Raw genomic sequence first — 27473 nt, 5'->3', positions numbered from 1 at the left:
CGCTATTCTCTTTGCTCTCTTCTCGGCTGGCAGCTCTTGGGGTTAGAAAAAAATACAAGCATATTTTTCGGTATCGATTTTTTCCAGATGACCCGTTTATGAGTTTCTTTGTTATGCTTTCGCATCACACAACATCGCCACTTTTGGATGCCGTGATAATCATCGTCACAGCTTCAAAAGGGTGAGGAGGGGCCATGGAATAGGATATATGACGCATTTTTTTACTGGACTGTCCGTATATTGTAGAATTTCATCATATTATTAAGCTCGCTAGCTGCACAAACAAAAAAGTGTTTAGAAAAAGGGCAGCAGAAGTTGGATGGGAGGGGAAGTAAACAATTCGCGATCCACACACAACCACACACAACACAGATGGTTTTGCATTTTAATAGCAAGAGAGTGTGTTGGTGAGATCGATACAAACAAAGGCATTCGCCCTCTCCCTCACGCACTTGTTTATGTGCGCGGGCGCGCGCGTTCTCGCGGTCAGCCCCTTGGTGGGTGCTTCGAAAGGAAAAGCTCCCCCAGTCTGAAAGGAAAATTGGTTTCGAACGGAATCTTCGCATCCGCGCCCTCGTCGACGACTCGTTGCATTATTAGTTGGTACAGTTGGTGCAATAGAAAGAACAGAGCAAAACGCAACAACAATCGGTCATCCAGGCCAAACGAATAGTTGCTTTTAAGGATTTTCACATCCAGTTTATCTGGCGTTTGCGAGAACGCAGAGTGGTTTTTGTTTGCTAGCCAGCGGTCGAGAACTTTTCAGCGTCGAAAGACTTCTGCGTACACAGAGCCAGCCTGTCTGCTGCTGTACATCCCCCCCCTCAAGTGTAGAGAAACAACCCAGTGAATCCTTTTCGCAGGCCATATCCCATCACCGTTCGATCGATCGAGCCGTCGTGGTGTGTGCATTCGACGATTTTGTGGAACATTTTTCCTTCAGACTCAACTCACCGTCGTATCGGAACAATTTTTGGGAGAACGAAACGCGCGCTGTGTGCTACTGCGGGTATCGAACAAGTGCTTGCAATCAATTTTTGTGAAGAAAATTCCTGATCAAGTACAAACAATTTCTATCGATTTGCCTGATTTTTTTTTTTGCGGTGTGCATAATTCAAAAAGCAATAACGGCAATTCGGCTTAAAAGTGCAATAATAATTTAGTAAGAAAGCATTTATCGAAGAACAAACAAACATTTGTTAAGGAGAAAAAAAACGTAAAATCCGAATCCTGCCTAGTGCGTTTTGTTGTGTTGCGTTTTACATAAAAAAGCCAAACAAAAAATCGAAATTATTTTAATCGTACACGTGTGTGCGTGTTCGCCTTCTTCGCAAGTGTGTTGGTGCACACTTTTCGCTCCTGAAAACAACGCAACCGAGAGAGACAGTGTGTGAGAGCGAGAGAGAGAGAGAGAGAGCGAGTCGCGTGAAAACAAAAACATCGAGAAGGAACGGATCGCGCGATTATAAACAAACCAAACACAACACACAAAACAGGTCGATTCAGTCAGTCAGCGAGCAGCAAACAAACCAAGCGCAGTAGTCAGACAAACGTGTGCAACCGTACAACGCAACACAAGCGCGCGCGCGTACTACACTGAAGGCAAGCGTGTATACGCATCACCGACGACCCACGACCACCACCAGCGGTACAGTCGTGCATCGCCCAGCGTAGCTGCAACAGACGCAGCGACCCAAACGAACAACACACTCCGGAGCAGTCAGTCGCCTTTGACTCGTCGTCGTCGTCGTCCTTTGCAGAGAAGCAAACGCGTTTGTTGCAGTTGTTGCTGCTGCAAGCCTTGAGCAGGAAACAGCAAAACTCACACACACTCTCAGAAGGATCCTGCTGCGTACGTTCGTTGCGTGCGTGCAAATAGTGAAAGCGAGAAAGCGCTAAACTCACACCTACGCACACCAGCCAACGACCGGAAGGAAGAGAAAAAGGACAAAGTTAACGAAAAGCAAAAGAAAAACAAAAATCCTATCGGTTTGGTGGTGCATTATTTGTGTTGCGTGAAGTCCGATCCGCATCCTTGTGCGAGTGAATCGTCCGCGCGCGCCAAAAGCGTTTAAATGAGTGATATAAGTCAGAAATGTTTCGGCAAAAATGGTGGATTTTCTATAAGCTTTAATCAAGACTATACGTAAGTAAACAACGGTATTGCTTTTCATTATTTATTTAACCCCTGCTCGGGGTAATCATCGTCAGAAGTGTTTTTGTGCAGTGTGACGTCATACGCGTGTTTTGTGTGTGTGTGTGTGTATACTATTGTGATGGTGGTTGCTAGGCTTACTTTGACTGGAAAGGCACGAATTTTCCGTCGTAGGTGATGTGCCTGTTGACCCTGGTGGAAAATACAATTTGCTTCCTCTCGAATCACTTCCATGTGATCGATTCACAGCTACACCACCTTTCACACACATACACAAAATTCCCTGCAAAAGACAGCTCGAGTGTGTGCGAGTGTGTTTGTGTGTCTCTCCGTATGTGTGAATGAATGTTTTGTCGTTGTTGCTTGTCCTTCCTTTTTGGTAATAGAAGATTCCAACGCCTTCTATGGATTACCTTGCTAAGATAGCTACCTGTTGTTGTGTGTGTGTGTTTCATTGTGCAATGCTGTGGCCCTCTGTGTTGATAATATTTTGGTGATTAACGAGTGAAAAACACATTTCCTTAACTTTTTTCCGCCCTTTTTCATCATGTCAATCAATGAACGATGTTCCCTTCCGAAGAGACACTACTAGTTCACATATGCACACACAAACACATCCAAGCGAGCGCGCGCACACACTCAGGCCACAGAGTCTAGTGTTTCAATGAGCCAAACAACTCATTGTGAAACCTTTGTGTGGTGTGTTTCGTTTTTTTGCGTGATATTTTTGGCATTGGTATTGGTGGAGGGGAAACGAGACGAGGGGGACGAGAAGAAGAAGGTGCGAAGAGGAAGAGGAGGAGGTGGTGGGGTGGTGTAGTAACGATGAGCAGTTTTTAAAACCTTCAGTTGGATGATGAAATATTGATGAAATGTCGCACTACTAGCGACTTATGGAGCTTCAATGTTCCATTTTGTCTCCTTTTTTCATATAAAGCGAAGAACATATAACCTGATTAATGTTTAAGAAAAGGTCCTTTCTCAGTTGAGCATTTGATTTATTTGTTTCCCCGAAGCTGTCTGCCATTTTTTTGTGTCTTTAAAGCTCCTGACAGCTGACAGTGACCTTCTGTTGCCCTTGTTGCGATTGTTTCGCTGGTGTTTATCACGGAACGGGCCTTCTGGTGGAACCGTCAAGGGGGTGGGAGAGGGGTGGTAATGCTGAGTATTATTGTTGGTGGATGTTAACAGTGGAGAGATCTGCCTGATGAGAGACAAAAATCACCAACCACAACAATCATGCCGAGAGTTTGAGCCTAGAGATGGCACCCTTCGAGTGTTATTGTACGTCAATACAACAAGTGTTTCCATGTTATAACAATAAGCGATTTTGATATAACACACACACACACACACACACACACACGATTTCTCGTACAGCGACATTTGCTTTATGTCCTGAGAAACACTGTGCATTTCAATTTATAAATCAATATATTAATTATATTATAAGAGCTTCATGAACGAGTGAGTCAATCAAGAGAAATTGTTGTTTTGTTTCGACTTCGTACAGTGATTTTCCTTTAACGGCTGCTATCGAAAACAGCAGGGCTGGTCTGGTCCGGGGAAGGCAATAAAAATTGCACCGATATGGGTTGTTTATTGCCGTTTGCAATCGAACTTCCTTTTTTTTTGAAAAGGTCTTGGCCTACTTATTGCACCAAATGCATCGTCATCAGCGTCATCTGCAATGGGTATGCAGCATGAGTTGAAGGATTTTTATGCGTATTCGAGCTCACTGCTGCTATTATAATTATACTACTGCACTGCTGTGCATTGTTCTATTAGGGAATTCTTTTGTGTGTGGTTGTAATTAAAAAAAAAGAGTCACCAAGTTAATTATCGCACTAGCAGCCTCTTCTTTTGTTTGTTTGTTTATTTGAACCTAGACCACTTGAAGCGCTGTTCACAGTTGTGTTGACAGGGTTGTCTGTTTCCATGGGCACCCAAACGCATCTGAGTTGGGTAGGGATACTGTTACTGAGATCATCCTGTTTAGTTGGTGGTAATACTGAAACGCATCCCACAACCTCAACACCTCAGAAGAGGTATTACTGATGAGGTTTTTCGAAGTCTGCCTACCATGAAGATACAAGAAATCGAAAAAGGGGAAGTAATTGTTAGTCACAACCTTGCACTAACCACCCAGGTACACACACACACACACTCACGTCCCTAAACATCATTGTAGTGCGCGTGTGCATGCATTGGTGTGAGTGAGCATGTATCGCCCGTCGAACTGTGGCAGCATAAACAACATTTTCTCTTTGTTTACATTCGGTCTTAGCATTATGGGTTGGTAGGAGCGAGCAGGGGGAGAAGGGGGGGGGGGGGGTGTGCAAAGAAGGGGCAAATGGAAACGGAAGCTGCGGGACAGAAAAGAACTGTGGGGGGGGTGAGAGGCAACCCCATCGGAAGAGTGCTCGCTGGTTGCTCTGGTGTGTTGTGTGTCATCAGCTGAGCAGCAGGCCAACAATTTGTGGTTTGTGGCCTCCTTTTTCGGGCCGGACGAACCGTTGCTGGTGTCGGACCGGAGTAGGTGTGTATGTGTGTGTTTTCGCTTTTAAACATGAACTCTAAGCGAAACCAGCACCAACCAGAGCATAGCTCGCGTTTCTTTATGTTGCAATCGAGCTAGCTTCTTCTGCTAGTGTTGTGTGTGCCCTCTTCAATTGGTGGCGGCACACTCGCACACACACACACATCACATCACTCTGGCCACATTAGTCTAAACAAGTCGTATCCCTAAAGCAAAGATCGAAGACCTTTTCATACGATTGGAATGAAATGTGGCGTATGTTCTCTCTTCACTTTGATTACTTAATTTCATTTTTTTACTTCTTGGACTGCACATAGCCCTAGATTTTGTTTATTTTATCAAGGAAAATTCGGAGATCTCTACCATTGATGGTAGTTTAAAATTGTTCTGGTGTGTTTATATTACTTGCCTAGAACTCTTAAGTGCTCTTCCGATGAAGTTACGGAGATTTGCCTTGATTATAAGTACGACTTTCTTAATAGCCTAAGTACTGTTACGATGAAGCTCAGAAGATCGCTTTCATTTTCAACAGTTTCACACTATTCTGATGTGTTTATACTGCTTTCTAAACAAGCTACGTACTTCCTCCCAATGAAGCTCTGTAGTTCGCTCTTTTCGGAAGGAGTTTGGACTGTTCTGATTCCTGCAATGTTTATAGTGATATGCTTTACCTATTCAAATACTGCTTCAAACGCATACTTTACCAACATCGCATTAAGATAAACGCAGCATTTGAGGTTAAAAAACTGTGCCTCAAAAGGAATGTTCCCAACTGATTGCCGTTTTGGAAATTGGGGGAAAAAACGTTGAGAAACAGAATTTAAGCAAACATGCGTAATGCAACAACTACTACGCATTTGCTAGCGTATTGCTCTTCCGATGGTGGTCGCGCCAAGTCGTACGATGGCCCACGCCGCGTCTTTTCGATAACGGGCTCTGCTCCTAATATCATCTTTCTTTATGCGCCGTGACATCCGACCACAGGAAAGCGAAGTCGCCGTGTTAGTTTTTTTCGTTTGGAGCTTTAAACTCCGAAACGCACCCTGGACTGGACGCGCCAGCTTGTAGTCAAAAGTTGAACGACGAATTCAAACGGCAGATGAGGAGGGAGGGCTTGGTGGTGATGATGTTGATGATGATGATGACATACATTTGCGCGTCATCGTACCGCGTACGGTTTTGCTTCAAGGCCTTTGTTTGCTTCGGTTCGCTTCGAGAGTGGTTGTGTGGGTTGGGTGGGGAGCTTCTCGGTGCTGCACCACACCGAAGCGAAATCAGCTGCGTCAAATGGGCACGTTTTAGTGTGTGCGCACCGTCTGTGTGTGTGTGTGTGTGTATGGACATAGAAGGGTGAGAAGGGGAGGGTTTTTTTTTCGGTGTGCGCTGGAGAGGATTCATTGGTTGGTTGGTGTGGAGTGGTCCGGGGACGACTGCTGACCGAACCACATACAAATACACACGTACACAACATCATGTGCACAACCATTATTGGTCTCCTGCCTAGTGCCATGCATACATTATGGGGCCCGCACATAGGCTAGAAACCACTGCTTTAGTTGGTAGTGCACTTGGAAGTTTTTCGCAACGGCAATTGATAAGTAGTTAGAAAAATGTGTAAGCTTTATTTCGAGTTTAGTAAGCTCTTCTTGAACTACCTTAAAATCACTGCAAAACAAAACATTGGTAAAACTTTGAAAAATAAGATTCAAAAAAGATACCAGAAATATGTAAAAATATTAAGAAAAAACTTATAAAAGGAACTATTTAATCAGCCCTCCACAACGTAAATCGCGAAAAGTAACTCTTCCCAGCAAGAATTAATTACGGGGTTGCACGGAAAGCAGAGGTGCCATTAATCTGCCTAGCGATATCTCTCCATCGCTCGATGCCGATTTCCCGTGACATAGTTCGGAAATGCACGCTTAATAATGCGGTTTGCTTTTTGTAGTAGTTTTGTTGCTCGCTGCTTTTCCAACACGCGTGACGACGACGAGGGACGATCAAGCGTTATTTGCATTAACTTTTGTTTTGTTTTTGGTTGCAGTTGGCTACATTGTTGTTGACTCTAGCTTCCCTCAAACAGAGAGAAAGAGAGAGAGAGATAGAGAGAGAGCGAGAAATGGTTGGATAGCCGTGTTGATTTTCTTATGCTGCCCCTGTCTGTCATTAAATGATCGTGATTGACTCATAGGAAATCAGGGTGATTTCTGTCTCTCGTGTGACCGCCGTCGTCCTAGGCCTTAAAGTTGGAAGAATTTTAGCGATGTCTTTTTAGCGAAGAATTTGATCTCTGACGTCAGTTTTGTAAAGGCCAGACAGTTTAGTGCGACCGAGACAAAGCGTTACAGCGCTCCCAGCACTTCGGCACCGCAAGGCAATTAAAGGTACATCGATAATTGAAGAAACACTAGACATACCGCCGTTAACGGATCGCTTCTGTACATTGGCCTCCCTACTCTCGGTTCTAAGAAAATGCGCTGCAAGTCTTGCTAGAGTCTTGCGTGCTTCTTGAGTTTCTTCAGTTCTCTAGAAACGAGCAAGAAAAGGTATAGAAGAAAAAACGCTGAGTAACAGAGCTAAGGGAATTCGCTAAGCCAAGCGGGTCGATCGGGTCGGGTTGGTTAGCTGTAACGTGAAATCGTATCGGAAACATGACCACTTTAGTGCGAACAAAGCACGAAAAATCGTTGAACTCTCTGCGTCATAGCGGGCTGGCCTGCTGCAAGGCAACATAGCAACATAGGCCCGGGGCCCTCTATCCGGTTCGGCGAGAAGAAAAAATAAAAGCGGCAGAAGGTGAAAAGGAAGTAAAAGCGCAAAAAACAATCCCGTAACACCCCACCCACAACAGACCGTCTTTCTTGGTCGGGCGGACATAGAGACTTCAATATAGAGAGAAAAAAGGTGGTGACGGTGAGGTGAGCGCATCCAAACAAAACAAAGCACACTGCAGCATAAAAACGGCAAAGTTCGATGTTGTTGATGATGATCATGATGATGATGATGGTGGAGTTGGAAGGGATGGTCTTGGCGCTGGTCAAAACACCCCGTCTGCTTGAGGGGGTAGGTTGTGTAGAAAGTAATACGTAAAAGAGAATAAATCAAGAGGACGAACTCACGCACACGATCACGACGCGTAAAAAGTTTTAAAAAACATAATCACAACGCGACGCTATTTCTGTGCGTCGCGATCATCTTATGCGCAGATCGAACCTCTTGAGCATCACGTGATCGTTCATCTGACTCAAAAAATCCACCGAGGCGTATTACATTTTAGGCAAAGTTTGTGTGTGAGTGCATTGATTTCTTGCGCATATGCCTTAACCTCAACCGTTTTACGAGCTAACAGACGAGTTCTTGTGTGGTGTGGCCTTAAAGCGATGGTTGGTTAGCTGGTGCACAGTTACTTCGAAGCCGCGATCGTAAAATCGTTGTACAAAGTTGTTGCAATCGCCAAGTGCTCTTTTAACACCCAAGAACGCACGACGAGCCCTCGCGATCAAGTGTACCCTCTGCTTGCTTGCGGCCGGTTGGTTTATCTTGCTTAACTTCAAGGCGAGTTGGGGAGGGTGATCGGTTACTGATTGCTTTTAAGATTGTTTATTTAACGCTGGTAAATGGCTTGTTGATATGTTGAGTTGCTGCGTGAGAGCTAGAATATGATCTTGCCCCGTATCTGGTGGGATCAGATTTTAATTTTGTACTGCGAGCTAGTACACACCGTTGAAGTTGGTCCTTTACATACGAAATTTAAGTCTGGTTATATCAGAGTTAAAGTCCAGCAAGACATTCGTCAACTAAGAGGATCCTAACATGTGGCTAAAGAGCACTGAGTAATCCACAATCGTCAAAGTTGGAACGTTTCCATCGGTCCACCCAACAAATCGCCAAGTTTAATTAAAATGAACCGATTGTCTCTCCTTTTTCTTCTAGACAAGATATCCCGACATCGTAATTGCTTTCCTTTTCGTTTTGATTGATCGATGAAATTTCTAGCAGACATGCTACAACAAAAAGACAACAACGCTAAACAACACCAAACAACATCGCAATTACTTGCCTGCTTTGTACTGAGTATTGTGCCCTGGAAATGTACATGGGACAATACGTTTGCGTCACGATGCAACAAAAGCTGGAGCAACAAATTTGTTCAGATATGACTCTAATGAACACGTCTTGCATCGATCGACCGCTGAAGCAAATTTCTATTATGGTTTTGATTCAAATTCTTACTGGCACTTGCTGTTCGTTCTGGCAATCTTACAGCACTACGAAGAATATAAATCTACGAATGCATCTCTCGCTAGGGAGGAAATTGGATTCACTGGCCACGGGATCATAATACTGGCCGGTCTCGGTGCACAAAAGCATGTCCGAGTATCCGAGTGCCACCATTGCAGTGCGGCTTGATTATGAAATCATGATGAGCTAGAATTTAAATTGGACAACCAACTGCTCTGCGGTCGTCGCCGTAGAACGCTTCTTTTCGCGCTGACAGCGAAGATAAATGGGAAGGTAATTCTAGATCGCTAGATAGATCTTCTTCCCCAGCGAGCTGAGCCGAACGGAGCGCTGATGAGATGAGATGAGACGTGGCTTGGCGTGTGCAAAAGATGCCCGCCGTAACGTTCTGTCCGACCGTTCGGGTGTGGTTGGTCGGTTACGTTTGAAGGGCATTCAAAGTGTGCTCCTCGTGCCAGACGGGGAGACGAATTGGCTTAATTTCTGTACCGCAGGGCCGCGGTTGCACTAGCAGCAAGTGCTCTCGGTCCATCCCATCGTTTGGTTTCACCATGTGAGTTACATCACGCGAGTCAATTGCATGTCCCCGTTTTTTTTCCCCCGCGAGATTCATCATCACCACTCCAACCGGGCAGAGATGCTAAACTCGTGCCGATGATGATGTACACTTGCATATCTCTCGTTCCGCTTGCGGGCGACGTGCCTCGAAGCTCAGCTGTTTGTTTCGCTGCTGCTTACCGCTGAAAGCCATTCGTAAGAATCTAAGAATAAGTTCGGATTTTGCAGTTTGTACTTTGCCTCAGGGCATGCTCCTGTTCCTCGGAGGCTGTGGCTCGGAGAGATCGTGCGATGAACGTGTGCCGCTGCAACGGATCTCCGATCCTCCCTTGTTGAACGTTCGTGGACGGCCAGCTGATGCGACTGACTCGCGGCAAATGCTGGGAACAGGTTTTTAAATGGCACATAGCCACCATCCCTCGCGCGCACCACAAATCTGACGGACAAAGAGCTGGCCTCTGGGCTGTGGTGTGGTGGTGGCTGTACAGGTCGATCGATGCATGGCGATAAAACCTAAGGAAGAGAGAGGGTTGGGTTAAGGACCATGTTGCAGGGAGCAGGTGGGATTTAAAGCGCCAATACGGCGATGCAGATACTTATAATTTATGAAGTACAAGGTTTTCGACACAGCGGGCCTGGACCTGGTGTTGTTGCTCACACAGCGATCATCTGGTACGTTCTGGATGTATGCAAGTGCCACCCTCGGCCAGTTGGAGGCGAGAGGCGCGGTGTGGATCACCTTGTTGCACGCACACACACACATACGACTGGGGGGTAGTGGGCAGCGTCGTCGCAAAGATTTACATAACGAATGTGCGAGCGTCATCGCGTAATGTGCACGATACCAACAGTGTCCAGTGTCCGATTCCAGCTGATGCGCTTTAGATAACAAGTGCGTGTATGTGTGCGCTAAGTGCATAAAGGTTGCAGCAGTCAGCTGATTCGAGCATGTGTTGAAGATGAATGAAAGGGAGAAGTTAAAGTTGCGCCCTCGTGTTGAATACTTGAGGACGTACTCAGAAGCTAAATTCCTGGACCTGTTTTGAGTAGACAAGCTCCAGACTGGGTGTTCTTGGCAGGAGCTTTAGGAATTCTACATCTTAAAGAGAAATATCATTAAAGTTAGACTGCGAATAAGGCATGTCAGTGGCTGGTTTACTAGCGAGTAAGTGTTGTTTGCTCACTTTGCTGCATATTTCCTGGACAACTGCAACCTTTCTTTGATGGTCGCTTCGAACAGCCCGCACCACTATCAACTACCAGCGCCGTGAGTGTTCCTGTTGTTGTTTCATGTGTCAGCCGGTTGCTGATATTCCGCTGGCGCACGATTCTCCCCACCGCCGCAGTTTCGGAGGACAAAGAAATGGCACGACCGCCAAGCAGTCCCTGATGGCCTAGTTTAATGTGGCCCCGGAAACATAAGCGGCGGCGGGGTCGTTGCGGAGTCACGATAAGCCGAATCTGTTGGCGAGCGGGGGGACCGTAGAACGGCCTCTGCGCACAGCCAAGTGGTTGGACGGACTATTGATTTGATAGGTTGTTTTGCTCTTTTGCCTGCTGGTGACGGTGCAAAAGAGAGCAGGAGCGAGATAGGAACTTGCTGGTGTACGTACCATACACACGATAAGGTCACTGACTGACTGGGCCCTGCACTTATACTTGATTGTGTCCGGCTCTCTAGAGGCGGGAGCCCTTAATATGCTGCCACGGGGGAGAACACTGTTTACCGCGTTCCCGAACGTTTGGTGGTTTGGATTGGATTTCACGGCGGTAATTAAAGGTGCACTGTGTCGTTTTGCCTACGAAGAATGGCAGCAGGAACGAGACCACGAAACGTGACACCTTGTTGTTGTGGTTGTGTGTTGGTGGAAGGCAACCAAACCCTATTGTTGCCGACTGGAAACTGTTGCTTCTGGTCACCGTTTACGTGCACTCCTCGTTGGTGATCAATTTCGAGCTTTTCGAACGTTAGCAACTTGGCGTAGAGCTCGTCCTGGGTGGGGAGTAGAGTGGGTGTTGGTTGGAGGTGCCTTTCGTTAGCGATAATGACGGGTGGCGTAAGCTAAGCTACCACGCCAAACGGAAGCAACGCGTGAGTGAGCGAAGCATAAACTCGCTCTTATTTAATCACGCGACTAACATGCGACACTATTCCGATGAGCGCACGAACGCGGATCTCGCCGGACCGTACAGCCCTCAGGCAGGAAGAGGCTTATCAGGAGCACCGCCACTACTTGTTTTGACGGATTTCGCACGTTCAAGTGCACGATCGCGTCTGGTTAATCGCGCATTCCACACTCGAAAGGATGATGGCGGGGCGGGCTGGGAAGAACGTTTGTTGAAGGAATTCTACCCAAGAAGGGTGGATCATATTTATGGCACTCCTCCTTCGAGAGAGGTTATTGGCATCATTCGCGTATTTCGCAAAACCATGACCTAAGCAATTTTTCTTCCACAATCTTCCCCGTGCTGCACACGGTTATCTTATCACACAGCCCCGATTCCACCCCAAATGTATGACAATACATTGAACTTGGAGGTTCGGTGCCGTTTTTTTGTCCTCCCACCGTGAACGATTGATACTGCAGTTGTTCCAATAAATCAGCAGCGACTGTGGTGTGTTTATGCATCCGGCTTCACTGTCAACACCACCTAGCACGACGTCACAGACACGCATGTACAGGAATCAATTCGATTCTACCCGATAATGGGGTGCATCATACCATTTTTTTTCTGCAAAACATGGATGTTAAAATGGACCTGGGATTGCTGCACAATTGATAAGAGAGCTAGAGCGCTTGTCGGTTGATAGCGCGCGATGGGTGCACAATAATGCACCACCACCATTGGCTTTGCTGGGAATGCGGAGGCAAAGTGCATATACTACTGTTGTTGGTGCAGGCAGGTATCAGCTGATGTTTTTGTTAGCTGTTAGCGCAAACTGCACCGTACTCGTATGCGCAATGTAGCGTTCGCATTCGATGTTTACGGTTCGAGGAAATGGTGGATCGGGTTGGTACACATTTAATAAAAATGCGAGACAAACAATAACCGAACTTTGGGACCGGCGGCCGTGCTGTGGATGGGATGACGGGTGTTGGTGTTTGGAAAGAAAAGAAAACACAACAACCATACGGGGCAGACCATCGATTGGGGATGATAATAGCAGCTCTTGCATCGGATTGGAAAATAGGTCGAAAGGAACAGGACACAACACCGCCAGCCCACCCCACAGTGTGTGTGGGCTGATGTTTGGCTAGAAAGCTTTCATCCACTATCGATTGATTGTTGTGATTGAGTCATGTAGTGATGCATGATGCAATCGGATGAAAGGATTATTCCTAACTAAATGGCATCGATCGCTAGGTTTGATACGATCGATGCGCTTAAATAATTGAGAATAAACCTCCTGTGGATAGGATTAACTAATCGCAGTTCTTACTCTCCACAAGAGCAGTGAGCAGTCCTGATGGTGCTGTGTCATGCCGCCTGATCTCATTCGTCAAAAGGTGCTGGATCGAGACTCAGCTGAATCCAGCTTTTATCGTGACTTAAGTAATGCACGGTTAAGTCTCGTAAGACGACGCATACTACTGGAAGCGGGTTCATGCCTCCTTACTAAGTAGTTGGCAGGTTCTCCTAAACCTGAAAGTAGGACAAGAAGACCTTGAATCTGTACAGAGTTTATAGAATTTTAAAGCACACACTTCTATCTATAACTCGAATTCCTGCTAGGGATGCAAATATCTTTTTTACCAGTTTCCAGTCATTCTTAGTCACTAATCTTGCACCTCAATTCTCAGGACCAACCTTCCTCCTGTGACGTTAATTCACCTTAATTACTTGCATTGTCATTAAACCGGCAGTGGACACACACCTTCTCAGTTGCCATTGAGTAGAGTTCCTTGAGGAGTCATTTCGTATGCCAGTCACGTACGACGCTGTGCAGCACATACCAATTTAAAAAAACAGGCGCACAAGAACGACTCGCAATCATTCCGTTCGGGTCCGGATGTTTAATGCCGCTGTTACAACTAGAGAGATAGGACAAACCAGTTCGAGAACGAGAACGGAAGTCATAAGCAATCGGGAGGAGTATGATCATGATGATGAATGCACAGCAGTTTTACCTACGGGAAAGCTGGAATGCACTTTATCAGCTAAAAAACCGGCGCGAAAGAGAGGAATGCACTTCGGTGCGTTTTTTGTCGTTGCCCTTGCCAGCGTTTCCAGACGGACAGATCGATAATCTCTCTGTGTGTCCATCCCGTGCCTAGCAATGCAGCACAAGAATGGCAAACGTTTGCTGGAAGACTCCAAGCTCCGGAGCTCTGTAGTTGCTGGTTGTAGGAGAATGTTGTTATCCTTTCATCCCAAGGATGTGGTTGGTTACACCATGCCATGTTGGGGAAGTTAATTGCATGCTCTGCTGTGTGGTGCTCATTGCTTTTGTCAGATTGCACACTTCACCAATGCATGCCAGACACACACACAAACACGGCCATGTGTTGGACGATTTTAAACGCGCTCATGTAAAATCTTGCAGATGCGCACACTCGGTAGCGGTAGAGAGAGAGCGCGTAGGTAGTTGTTTTAAGGTGTTCGTTTGTTAATGATTTTATTCGTGTATTCGCTCCAATGCCTTTTTTTTCTCTATTGCCTTCAAGCATACAAAGGACAGCACTCTGCAGGCCAGGGTGGGGTATAAATGCAGCAGTGATATCACTATGTATGAGGCCATTTTAGAAGTAGCCTTACCGAGCAGAGCACGGTGTAGTTTGTTGTGGTGCTGTTAACAAGCCATGGACTGCAACAGCGTGAAGGCATTCGTCGAAAAGCGTGCAATGAATAACGAGCTGCAGTGGGCCGCTTTTCGCATGCCCCCTAACTGAAACCGATTGAAACAGCGTCTATAATCGATCGCTTGTTGGTCCATATATCATTCACGCCGCTCTCAAGTTCCGTTTTTCGGCACACCGCTTTGGCATTGACATTGAAAATCTACGGAAAAATCGATAGCAGCACACACACACACCTTGCTTAAAGTGCAAATCAAAACCCAAACACGGCACGTTTTCGATCAACTTGTTTTGTACTGTGCTGTGCTACGTTTTGGCCCGTGGTCAAGGTTGTTTGCGATGCGAAACGATCGAAATGCAGTTTATTGCTTTTGCCCCAACACCTGCTGCGCTTAGGAATATTGATTGTTTTTTATTCTTGATCGGAGTTATTGGTTACAAACTAGTGATTTAATTTTAGTTTCAACAAATTGTCCGATTTTTTTGTTGTTTATTCTTGTTTTGTTTTATTCTTATTCTAACAGAGATCGAATACAGTTAGAGAAGGGTGCGTTACAGCGGGGATGGTGCGAATCGACTGTGAAAATGAGCAGCTGGTCAGATTATTACAGAGAGCGGGACGGGTGGGGGCTTGGACACAGTTTTACGGTGGGGTAAAGCTCCTCTTGACTTCCATTCCTCCGTGCTGGTCGCGACTGTTCAAGGTTAAATCGCTTCACGGACGACAAGTCGAGCGTACCTGTGGCCTGGTGCTGTTGTTGTGGTTTGTATATCGGTTTGGTTGCGCGCGTTTTATTTGTTGTTGTTGATTTGGTAGCTAGTGTGTGTGTGTGTGTGTCTCCTCCGTGTGTGCTCCACACACCATCATCATCCCACACACTCAGCTGGCTTGATATCTGGTCTGGTCACGTCCATTCGCCCTAAGGGCTCCACATAGAGGGGGCTCAAGCCACACACACACACACACACACACAATGGGTTCCAGGCTCCCAGGGCTCAGGGTAGTTGTCTGAGGCTCTGCAAATGAAGAAGGTGTCTTTTGTTCTTGGGTGTCTTCCGCGGTAGAATCTAAACGGGGAAGTTCACTACCAAGGTCGAGGGCGCACACGCGGGTTCGGTCAGGGCTAATTCCCGCGCCAATCATACCCCCCTCCACAGTAGTTGTGGAGAAGCCACCGTAGGAGGAGATTGTGTGTGACGCGGGTTGTGTGTTTCAGCTCGCTCGGAGGGAAAGGCAAAACCTGCCTCGTCGCGATCGTCGATTGTTCGCTGAGGGAATGATCATGACAAGTGAGACTTTTCCGTTGAACAACTTCTCGAGAGCTCTCGAGAGGAGATGAGGGGGGGGGGGGTGGCGGAGGAAACTGCATCGAGAGACGACGGATGATGACGATCGTCATCGTCGAGCATGATGCAACACACAGAGGCGCGCGCGCAACTGCACGAGATGCAGGCCTCCCTCTACTCTCACAGTTCCGACAGTTGGATGATCCGTTCTTTGTTTCGCGACTTTGAAACAAGCTGTTCAACCACTAAATGCATGACGCGATGCGTGAAACCAGCTGTCGTAAGCGCCAAAAAAAAGAAGGATCTCTTGCGTACCTCAATGATCGTTTGGGGATCGTTCAGTTAAAACAAATCTGATATATTTCGAATGGATTCGACTGGCTTAAGTAGTCCTCCTTGATGCGATGCCTTAAGTGCATTGTTGAGTGCACAAAAGAGCAACAAAGGGAATGAATGGCAGATGAATCAGCTAGAACAATTGCTTCGCTTGCTCGCTGTTGTAGCTCCCGCTCTGATCTATCTCTCGCTCGCTGCAAGATCCATTACACATGCCAATTACATTTCCCAGCACAGCGCATCTTGCAGGTGTTGTTTCCGCGAGCTAACATTAAATAGTTACAAGCAGTTGAACAACATTTTTCGTAGCTATTCCTCTTCCAACATAGGGAGGAAGAGATGCAGTCCGTCTCCCTGAACGATTGCACCAGGCGATCAAGTGTTGCAATTAGCTAATGTTTCCGAATGCAATTCAAACTAAACCTCCTGCCGCCCGGGGGTGCCTGGGGGCGAGTAGCCTGTGTACGGTCGGGCAGACGGACACTGCTGATGTGTTTCGCAACGAAATTGATGGAATTGTGCACCCGTTTCAATCTAGTTGCTGTGGTGTGCCCCGTTAGATTTCTCTCCCGAGTAATTGGACCTGGCAATTGATGTAAATATGTGCGTGTTTGGGTGTGTGTGTGTATGTCAAGCAATGATCATGGAATGAACATCCCTCTCGGGCCCATACTTAATCGGGGGCTCCACTGCAATGAAAGGTGGTCGTCCTGGCTAATTCTTCTTGCAGTCTACGGTTTCTTGGGTGTGGAACGATGATCCAACCCGCTTGACGAATGGATCCGGATTAGCTAAACGGCTCGGATGGTCTGGTGGACGCCGGGAGAGCCCTCTCCAGAAGAAGTTAAACCTTGGTGCCTTCCGGGGAGATGTGTCCATCAAGTCCATTTACTTGCCTGAACGCCTGAAGTCAATCCTGACCGTTGCGTTGTGTTGCGATACAAATTTGCAAATAAACTGATCTAAAGAAGCCGTTTGCACGATACATCCCTTTTTGCTGCTGCTGAGGGAGTAGGGGTTTTCTTTCCAGCCCTCATTCGAATGACATTCGTGACAAGGAAAGTGCGTGTACCGTCGTGTCGTAAGGGGAAAGTTGTGCAAAGACGGAAATGGAAAACCGAGCAAACGAGCGGAGTAATACGGACTTAACGATTGACCGTTCCACTTGCTGCCGAGTGCTAATTGTTGACTAATGGTAGGTCTTCGAGGGGTCAGCTGTGTGTTGCTGTTTGTTGCGCGTCGTGACGGATTGGAATTTTAATGAACAGCAAACCCCCTTAGCTGTTTAGAACGATTTACCGAAGATGTTGTTGTTGGAGGTGATCGATAGGTGGGTATGATCGTTAGATGGCAAAACCGTGTGCATTTGTTTAGCATCACGAGGTAACGAGATTTCAGAATGAGTCGCCACTCGACTCGAACACACTCGTCTAGACATTGTGGCAACATTCGAATTGATTTACGATTCTCGATAACGCCTGCGTGGTATCGCAAATATCTCTAACCAGGAAGGGGGGGGTTGAATGAGAAACCCACTCGGGGAGGGGAGTCGATAGTATCAAGACGCCAGAACAAAGCGAACGAGCCCTTGGTCGTCGGATGAGTCGAAGGTATATTGTTGGAAACCTGTTCGCTGTGCTGAACCTCTCCAATCAGGGTGCGATGATGCGAGTCCAATTTCAATGCCCTTCGAGTTGACCGAAGGGTGTTCGGTCCAGTGTGTATGGCCAAAGGGTTCAAGGTGTCGCTAGAGTATAGAGTAGGAGTTTATTTCCCCTTCGTATAGGAGCCCTTCTGTAGATCATCCTTAAAAAACCCTCACGATTGTGTCATGGTTCTTAATGAGGTGTGTATGTGTGTGTGTATTACACCAGTTTCAAGGTAACGGTTGGAAGACCCGAATGAACTTTACATATGGGTTCAGATGGCCGAAAACATATTGAAGTATTCCTGCTTGTAGAGTGGGCCATTTTTCCACTGTTGAATTGCGTCACAACAACGCCCTGTTATAATTAGAACAGTAGGTTTTGCGATCATCTGATCTTTTGCTGATCTTTCGCCTTCGCTCTCGGTCATGACCTTGCTGTGGGATTTACACCCCCCCCCCCCTCATTCATTTTTTGTTTCTTCTTCCCGTTCCGGCACGCGCTAAAATCATCTCACGGGAAGGGGGTTGCTTTGGTTGGCCAGGCCAGGAACGTCAGGGGGTGGGAAAATTATTCCGCGACGTGAATGTGGATGGAAATGTGTTGTGGCTTAAAAATAGCTCGTTCTACTGGCATTTTCCACGCACAAGTGCCATCTATCATTTGGCGGGAACGATTGGCAACTTTGGTCCCTGAGCATCTTGTTTGTAAACACACACTCACACACACTCGGGCAGGCAGAAGGTGGTTCCTTCGTGTATCGGGAGGCATATTTTTAGGCGCTTTATTTACAAACTCTCTGTCCCCACCAGGAAAGTAAATTGAACTGTAGCTTTGTTCTGGCTTGCTCTGCTTGGTGCTGCAGTACGTGAAGAAGCAGGTCATGTTTAATTTGAAACGCACACACACACATCGAGTCGAGTGCATGATTTACCGTGGCATTGCACGCTCTTGCAATTTGCATTTTCTACTTTTGGACATGCGTATTTTGGTTTGGTGTGACCGAAAGAGAGAGTGAGAGAGCTTCATCACAGGCGTGAAAATGAGAAGGAAAGATATTGCGTAGTTGCAAGCGCTTTTTGCAATCGAATAAATAGAAAAATCACGCAGCTCGATTGATATTAAATGCAGAAACTGCAGTTCGAAAAACAAAACCACCTCCCATTGTACGCCTCACGCGAACGATCGTTTGTTGACATTTTGCATTGGTAAATCCGTGTGAGCAGAGCGTATATTGTTAAACCAGATGACAAAGTGGCATCACAGCGACAAAGTATTCACGAGCTAAAAAAAAAAAGGATGGGCCGAAGACCCCCAAGATCCATTGTGCAACAGGTCGTTCCTCTCTGTTGTGCATCGGGGGGATTGATCGTACGCTTATGACACATTGCACAGAACAGACCATAAATTGTCCTGTCAGCTAAATACGTTTCACAGCGCTCACTTACCTGCCAACCTCTGGCCTGCTTTATCTTCCAGATCGCTCTCCGTGGTATCCAGGACGGGATATCGATTGTTTTCGTTAGCATCTGTTGATCGTGTCGATGAAATCTTCTGCAGCCATGACGAGGATACAAAGATTGCCGAGCGGCTGTTTAGTAGCAGCCTCGTTGCGGTGGTTACCGCAAGTGAACCGAACAAGCTTAAGGTACGTACGTGCTGGTTGCTAAGGACATCACCAATCACGAGCTACTAAGTTACTGAGGATCGCAAGCCCTCACAGCGCGATGTTTATACCCACTAGTTGACAGTTTCTAATGCCGCTTTCCGTATCGCTTTTGTTTTGCAGGTGTGTCACTTCAAGAAGGGGGCGGAAATCTGCAACTACGGCTACCCGTCGGAGATCCTGTCGGTGAAACTGAACCGATCCCGGCTAGTGGTATGCCTCGTGGACAGTATTTACATTCACAACATCCGTGATATGAGACTGCTACATTCCATCAAGAACATGGCGCCGAACCCGGCCGGTCTGTGTACGCTCTCGCTGCTGTCGCACCTCGCCTACCCGGTGTCGACCGAGTGCGGCGAGCTGCAGATCTTTGACGCGGCCAACCAGATGCGCCGGCTGAAGCTGAAGGCGCACGATTCTCCGCTGTCGGCGCTGAACTTCTCCTACAACGGTGTGCTGCTGGCGACGGCCTCCGAGAAGGGCACCGTGATTCGGGTGTTTTGCGTGAAGAATGGCCAGAAGGTGCACGAGTTCCGGCGGGGTGTGAAGCGTCACGTTAGCATCGGGTCGCTGAACTTTAGCACCTGTGCGAGCTTTGTGGTGGTGAGCTCGAACACCGAAACCGTACATATCTTCCGGATCGATCCGAAAGCGATCGAGCAGGCGGAACGGCGCCAGAGCATTGCGGTGGATGCGGCTGCCGCTAACAATGCTAGCAGCTCGAGCGACGATGACGAATCGAACGCTGGCAGTGATCCGGCCGCTGCTGCTGCTGGTGGTGGCTGGGGCATGGGATTTCTGGCGAAAGCCGTCACGAGCTACCTGCCGACGAACGTCGTGACGGATGTGTTTACGCAGGACCGTGCGTACGCTACGATACAGCTGGCGGAGGCTGGCCTTCGGTATGAGTGTGTGATGGCAAAGCTGGAGAAGGAGACGCGCTTACTGTTGGCGTGCGAGGACGGGTTCCTGTACATTTACAGCTTCGAGGATTCGAAGGGTGGCGAATGTAAGCTCATTCGTGCGCATGATCTCCGTACGCCACTGCACGGCATTACCGGTAAGTGGACTGCTCCTTTTTTATCATTTCCATTGCCACGGAACGGTCTAGCGAAATCGGACACGGAATCGGAATGTTGTTGTTAACCTCCATCTGTTCTTCTTCTTGTTCTTATTTTCCTTCTCCGAATCCTCCCCCGGGGCGGCCGCACTGCAGAGGTTGACATCGTTGGCAATGAAAACGATGAAAATACAAACAGCCTGAACGTGACGAACATGACGAAATCGATGCTGCCCGCACCGGGCACGTATGCGGGCGTGCTGAAGGGACGTCCGGCCGACCGGATGTCAGGTTAGTACATTAGTGTCTAGCCCATGCCCTCTCTCTCTCTCTTGAAAAAAAAGAAAAAAAAAACACCAGCCAACCATATCCCTTCGGGACTGCCCATCCAGAAATCGTCCAGATGAACCATTTTTCTAAAAGTGAATCTCTCTGTTTCTTTCTCTTTCTCGTTCTCTCTTTATTCCCCATACTGATGATCGTTTTTGCTTGATATAATTTGGTTTTCTAACTGACATTTTAAAACCACCATCTTGATTTTGGCCACGGTTCCCCCTTCTTTCTGTGTCCATTTTGTTTTTTTTTTGCTCCACCATACATCCGTTCCCTCTTCCGGTTCCTTCCTCTGGCGCATGCATTTCCTGGTAACCCGTTGTGAAATCTCTATCACCTTCTCTTGCAATCACCCCATCCCCCCCACCCAACCCCACACACGATTCCGGTTCCGGCTTTTGGGTTTTGTTTTCTGCTTGGCGCATTTTTCTGTTTGTTTGTTTTTATTTTGCACAACTGTTGGTTCCATGCGTTTCCGTTCGTTCCTTTCTGTTTCCCCCCGGGCACCGGTTCCATTTCAGCAGACTCCGACTGGTGTCACGATCTGCGGGAAGCGGTAGAGTACCCGGTCAAGGTGACGGTGCCGATCTACGACGAGATGCAGTTCCCACCGGTCACGCCGATCACCGTCGAATGACTGGGCGGCAGCAAGGGTAGCAATGGTGGAGGAGGAGGAGGAGGAGTAGAGGAGCAGCAGCACCGTTCCCGTGCGGTTGATCACCGTCAACACCACCACCAACACCACTCAACCGCCGGGAAATCGTCCTCCTTCAAAGGGGCTGTCGGATGCAAGGGTTAGAACGGGAACGTCACGTAAAAAACGCTGTGTTTAGCGAGAGAGAGAGAGAGAGCGAGAGAGCGAGTACCGTTGATGTTTTTATTTTCTTTAATTTATTTTTACTACAACCCAACTCTTCTTAAGCAGTGTTTTAGTAGATGTAGTGTGTACTAAACCACGACACAGCCAGAGGTGAGCAGAGAGGGAGACAGAGAGACGGAGGAGGAGTGTCTGTGTTTGGAAGGTGGTTGCGCATGTGTTAAACAGTCGCTTTCACTCTGTGCAACTTCAGTTCAGTTATAGGTTTTTCGTTTAACATCTATTAGTAGATATGTGTTGCTGCTGGCAATAGGTCCTCTTTTTAACATCAGAAAACGTCCAAACTGTGTGTGTCCAGATGTGAGTCAAAATTTTACTTTTCTCTACTGCTTTCTGTCTAGAGGAGAGTGTTTTACAGCACCTTTTCCCGGGTCGAGATAAAGCAAGTGTCCGTATATGTTTAAAGCAAGCCGAACATCTATTCGATGCTTTAAACATGTGGACGAGATCTATTCGATCGTGTACACTAAAACGAAGGAGGGAAAAAAGTTCAAATCAGTGCAATGTTTAATAATTCGTATGCGACAGGAAATATACCCCCCCCCCCCCCCCCCCCCCGATCCACGGAGGAACTAGTTATGTGTGTGTGAGTTGGACGTTGTCGGATTTCCTTTTAGGTCAGTAACAAAGCAATACAATACAGAAGCTACAAAGCGTTCACAATTTCACCAAGTAACTTTTAACCCATTACACGCGGACGGGCGAGCGTTATATTCCCTTAAGGACTCTTTCTATCGATTTCGTATCGCTCGTTCGAAACCCGGCAGAGGGAAAGAGTAGAGACAAAAGTAGCGAGCAGCAGCAGCAGCAACGGGAAGATGTTAGATTAATTAATGTGTCTATATAAATATATATTTAATAAGCTCGTTGCTCCGTTACATACGTTGATCGTTTATTCTTAAAGATCGGTACATCTTTAACCATACACACACACAGAGAGAACCCCTTACAAATCGAAGCGAAACGATCCGAGACACAAAGGGAGAGCAGCGCTTCACGGAAATTATATGGAGCAAAAGAGCATACAAAAAAACGTTAAAATGGATCGATAAAGATAACAAACAAACAAAAAAACACACACACCTGAAAGATCATACATTTTGAGCTTGATCACTAATAGGGTAATAGATGGTGTTTACGTTTAGATGTTTTGTTTACGCTTAGACGTCACACCATACTTGACGAAAGCTAGTTTCGTCAAGTTTTTGATAAACGAAATATTTCAAGTATACAGTGAGTAAGGATGAGTGTCGCTCGCGTGGGGGGCACTCAGAAAGTTTATAAATAGGGCAGAAAACACAATTATATCTCTCTTCGAATTTGGAATCTGAACACGACGCTTGGTAAATATTGCAACACACATCGATCCGAAACTCCGCGAATTCTTCATGGTGCCGTGACCAGGATATAGCTCGAATTTCTGGTGCTTTCGCGAGTTTGATCGACCCATCGTTCACCGTTTTCTGTGTCGTACCACATTTCGTTTGGATTTTCGTGCACCGTACAGCTGTTTTTGCCGCATCACGCATTACACTGCCGGTCACCCACTCACACACACACACACGAGTGCACAATGCCCGTACCACCCGTCGTTTTGGCGTCCCGTCGGACAATTTTGTTGGCGTCCCTTACGCGGTACGAGAAGTTTTTGGATGATTTCGTTCACGCACGGGATCAAGTAGAGGTGGAGGTTCGTTTAAGGAAATTCGAAATATTATGCAAGGATCTGGAGAGTGTTCAACAAGGGTTGGAGGATTCCGCTTCCACGCTGGAAGAAACAACGCAGAATGCTGCATTACGAGAGAATTTCGAGGATAGATTGATTCACGTCCAATCTCAACTGCAGGCAAAACTAGCTTCTACCGCGCACCCGAGCACTGGATCGAACCCACTTAAGGGCATCAAGCTTCCCACCATCGCGCTGCCAGAATTCACAGGCGACTATATGCAATGGTTGACTTTCCGCGACACATTTGAGTGCTTGATTCATAACAACGCCGATCTACCAGCGATACAAAAGTTTCATTATTTGCGCGCCGCAGTGAAAGAAGAAGCGGCTCAGGTGATAGAATCAATCACCATAAGCGCAGCTAATTATGAGTTAGCCTGGAACACTTTGGCTGAGCGATACTCTAATGAGTATTTGCTGAAAAAACGCCATTTGCAAGCAATGTTTGCCATTCCGGCTGCTCAAAAGGAGAGCGTTACAACACTGCACCATCTTGTGGATGAATTTGAGAGGCACAAAAAGATATTGCAACACTTAGGAGAAGAAACGGACTCTTGGGGCAGTATACTTGAGCATCTACTATGCACTAAATTGCCAATTATAACATTGCGCGATTGGGAAGAGCACGCATCTAGCAACACAGATCCTAGTTACGACAATTTGATTACATTCCTGCACCGTCGTATGCGTGTATTGGAGACGTTGTTAGTAAACAACCATCATACGTCACAGGGTCATGAACTCAATCACTCACGGCGAATAACCTTTCCGCGTCAAACTAGTTTTGGTACCACGTCACATGAAACACCAAATTGCATTTTATGCAATTCCTCGCATTCATTGCTAAAATGCCCACGATTTGAAGGAATGGAGCCTAAGGATCGCTATCGTTTCGCGATGACCGCGCGTTTATGCATAAATTGCTTACGCGAGAATCATATGGCTCGTGATTGTCCGTCGCACTACAAATGCCGGCATTGTAATTTGGCACACCACACAAAACTGCACTTCACACCGAATAGCCCTAGTTACAACGCTCCGCCACATCCCACACACAACACCGCTAACGATCACACGGCCACCGATAACACACAACGCACATTTGCAGCAGCACTACAGCAAGCACCCGAGCAGGTATTGCTCCAAACTGCTTTGGTGAATATCATTGATAATTTCGGAATTGCTCATCCTGCGCGCGCGCTGTTGGACAGCGCATCGCAGCCGGATCTAATTAGCGATCGACTCGCCAAACGGCTGAATTTGAAGAAGAGTAACGTACACGTTACCATTGTTGGAGCAGGACAATCTACGAAGACAGTACGGGAATCCGTACACGCCCAGATTGCCTCTCGAGTGACAGCGTTTACGATCAATACTGAGTTTTTGATGGTCGACAATTTGATAGCGAATCTTCCAACGCGCGATGTTTGCACCAAAAACTGGAAGATACCGCCTGGCATCAATTTAGCAGATCCGATGTTCTACAAATCTGCTCCCGTTGATATCATTCTCGGCGCTCGTCATTACCATGCATTCTTTGAGAATGCCACTCAGCTTCGTCCCGCACCTCATCAACCCGTCATGATTAATAGTGCTTTCGGTTGGGTAGTGACCGGTACCACAGCTGATCAGAATGTGCATTCTAAAACCCATCCTACCACTTCCTATTCAATCGTCTGCATGGCATCATTGGAAGAATCCCTACAACGATTTTGGCAACTAGAAAATTTAACGGTTAATGATGCATACTCACCCGATGAACGGCATTGCGAATCATTTTATAAAGCAACCACTGAACGTGACGACACAGGTAGATATATTGTCCGTCTACCAAAACAGCCCGACTTCGGAGAAAAACTCGGCCTGTCCAGAGCTCAAGCCATCCGTCGGTTTGAACTTCTTGAGCGAAGACTAGAACGCGATCCAGCACTTAGAGAAGCATACCAAGCATTCATGAAGGAGTACTTAGAACTGGGACACATGTCTCCTATAAGCACTGATACTACTGATGATACAGCTGCTTATTATTTACCGCATCATCCTGTTTTCAAAGCTTCAAGCACCACTACAAAGGTTAGAGTAGTTTTCGATGGTTCGGCAAAAACGTCGACTGGTTATTCGCTGAATGAAACGTTGCGGGTTGGACCCATAGTTCAGGATGAACTAATAGACATCGTTCTACGTTTTTGCACATTTAAAATCGCTGTTGTTGCTGATATAGCAAAAATGTATCGGCAAATCATCCTGCACCCTGATGATCGACGTTTAGTTCGCATCTTTTTTCGATTCTCACCGGAATCGCCTATGGAATTGTACGAGCTGAATACCGTGACATACGGTTTGTCTCCATCATCGTTCTTGGCCACTCGTACTCTGTTGCAGCTTGCGGAAGATGAAGGTGCAGCTTATCCACTTGCCACACCTGCGCTTAAGCACAATTTCTACGTTGACGACTTCATTGGTGGAGCAAACAGCGTGGATGAAGCTCGGAGCCTTCGGCAGCAACTATCGGATCTGCTCTCCAAGGGCGGGTTCGAACTCCGAAAGTGGACTTCAAATTGTTTGGAAGTGCTCTCCGGTTTACCAGCGGAGCATATCGGTACACAATCCTCGCTGCAGTTTGTGCCAAACGAGAAGGTAAAGGCGCTTGGCATCATATGGAAACCCGAACTCGACGTGTTGTGTTTCGAATCACCAGCTGCAGTCGATACAACCACCATCACCATGAGATCAATATTATCGAATATTGCCCGAATATTCGATCCCCTTGGATTGATCGCTCCGGTCATTATACGTGCGAAGCTGCTCATGCAGGAATTGTGGCTGCAGAAGATCGGATGGGACGATCCGGTTCCCGTTCACATCTATAACAAATGGAAGGCTGTTAATGATGATTGGAAAGATTTGGCTGACTTCAAACGTGATAGGTATGTGCTCTTACCAAACTCCAAAATACAATTCCATACATTTGCAGACGCGTCAGAGGTAGCGTATGGTGCCTGTATTTACGCACGTTGTGAAGACCAGCAGGGGCACGTTCGAGTTAGTTTGCTCGCATCAAAATCTCGAGTGGCCCCACTGAAACGCGTCACGCTGCCAAGACTGGAACTGTGCGCAGCCGTGTTAGGAGCTCATCTGCATCATCGTGTTCGACAAGCAATGCAAATCGAAGTCACCGATTCGTTCTTCTGGTCGGATTCCACGGTCATGCTAAACTGGATTGCGTCACCACCCAACACCTGGAAAACCTTTGTGGCTAATCGTGTTGCTGAGATCCAGAACTATTCACATCCTCGTCAGTGGAAACACATTCCCGGCTCAACAAATCCCGCCGACCTGGTATCTCGTGGGATGTCAGCAGTGGACATGCTGAAAAGTTCGATATGGAGTTGCGGTCCCGAGTGGTTGAGGTTACCTGCTTCTGATTGGCCGATTTCGAATCCATTGCTGGCGGCCGAAGCTGATATTGAAATTCGTCAGGTGAGTGCTGTAGTCGCAAATGTACAGACCACTCACCCTTGGTTCGATTTGTGGTCGTCATACACCAAATTGTTACATGTAATCGCATATTGCACACGATTCATACACAATACCAAACACAAGACACGCACACAACAATCGTCACCAGTTACTACATCCGCGATCACACCTAAGTTCCTGGAAGCAGCTAAACTCGCATTATGCAAGCTGGCGCAACAAGACGAGTTTTCATCGGAGATCCGGCTGCTGAAAAAAGGAGAAACTGTAGGGCGGCGCTCACCTCTACGGCGCTTGAATCCATTCCTCGATGAGGAAGGAATAATGCGAGTGGGTGGCCGATTGAAGCTTGCACAGCTTCCCTACCAGTTCAAACACCCTATCCTACTTCCCAAGAAACATCCGTTTGCTCGTCTCATCGCATACCACTTTCATGAAAAGCTGATGCATGGCGGGGGAAGACTATTACTTTCCCAGATTCGAGAAGAATATTGGCCGCTCGACGGACGGAGATTAGTGAAAGGAGTAGTCCGTAATTGTTTTCGTTGCATACGACAGGATCCCGCCCTAGTGCAACAACAAACCGGCCAACTTCCGTATCAACGCATCACTCCGAGCCGGCCGTTTTCTATTACTGGAGTGGATTACGCCGGCCCATTTTATCTTAAGCCGACGTACAAGAGAGCTGCCGCTGCCAAATGTTATTTGTGTGTTTTCGTTTGTTTTGCAACCAAGGCGGTTCACCTGGAGCTGGTCAGCGATCTCA

At 47.0% G+C, this 27473-nt stretch overlaps 2 protein-coding genes across 5 annotated transcripts in view; both read left to right on the top strand.

Moving 5' to 3' along the window:
• LOC118513900 (cysteine-rich with EGF-like domain protein 2) overlaps nt 1-19173 on the top strand; it is a 29627-nt gene extending 10454 nt beyond the window's left edge. The window contains exon 4 of the mRNA XM_036060221.1: nt 19042-19173. Within this exon, the coding sequence (XP_035916114.1) occupies nt 19042-19088 (47 nt within the window). The 3' untranslated portion in view covers nt 19089-19173. The remainder of the gene's footprint in view (nt 1-19041) is intronic.
• Nucleotides 516-22559, top strand: LOC118513894 (WD repeat domain phosphoinositide-interacting protein 2-like). Of its 4 annotated transcripts, none has more exons than XM_036060208.1 (5): nt 517-2146; nt 19042-19210; nt 19352-20291; nt 20448-20582; nt 21146-22559. In XM_036060208.1, exons 1-5 carry the CDS (start codon nt 2076-2078, stop codon nt 21259-21261), a joined length of 1431 nt encoding a protein of 476 aa, XP_035916101.1. In that variant the 5' UTR covers nt 517-2075; the 3' UTR covers nt 21262-22559. The 4 variants fall into 4 exon arrangements, with proteins under 4 accessions (XP_035916104.1, XP_035916103.1, XP_035916101.1 ...); XM_036060209.1 differs by having other exon boundaries at nt 518-2146; nt 21149-22559; XM_036060211.1 differs by lacking the exon at nt 20448-20582 and having other exon boundaries at nt 516-2146; nt 21149-22559.
• Nucleotides 22560-27473: the final 4914 nt, after the last annotated feature.

Source organism: Anopheles stephensi, chromosome 3, assembly GCF_013141755.1.
Source record: "Anopheles stephensi strain Indian chromosome 3, UCI_ANSTEP_V1.0, whole genome shotgun sequence".
NCBI lineage: Eukaryota > Metazoa > Arthropoda > Insecta > Diptera > Culicidae > Anopheles > Anopheles stephensi.
This window is presented reverse-complemented; position numbering and strand designations above follow the sequence as displayed.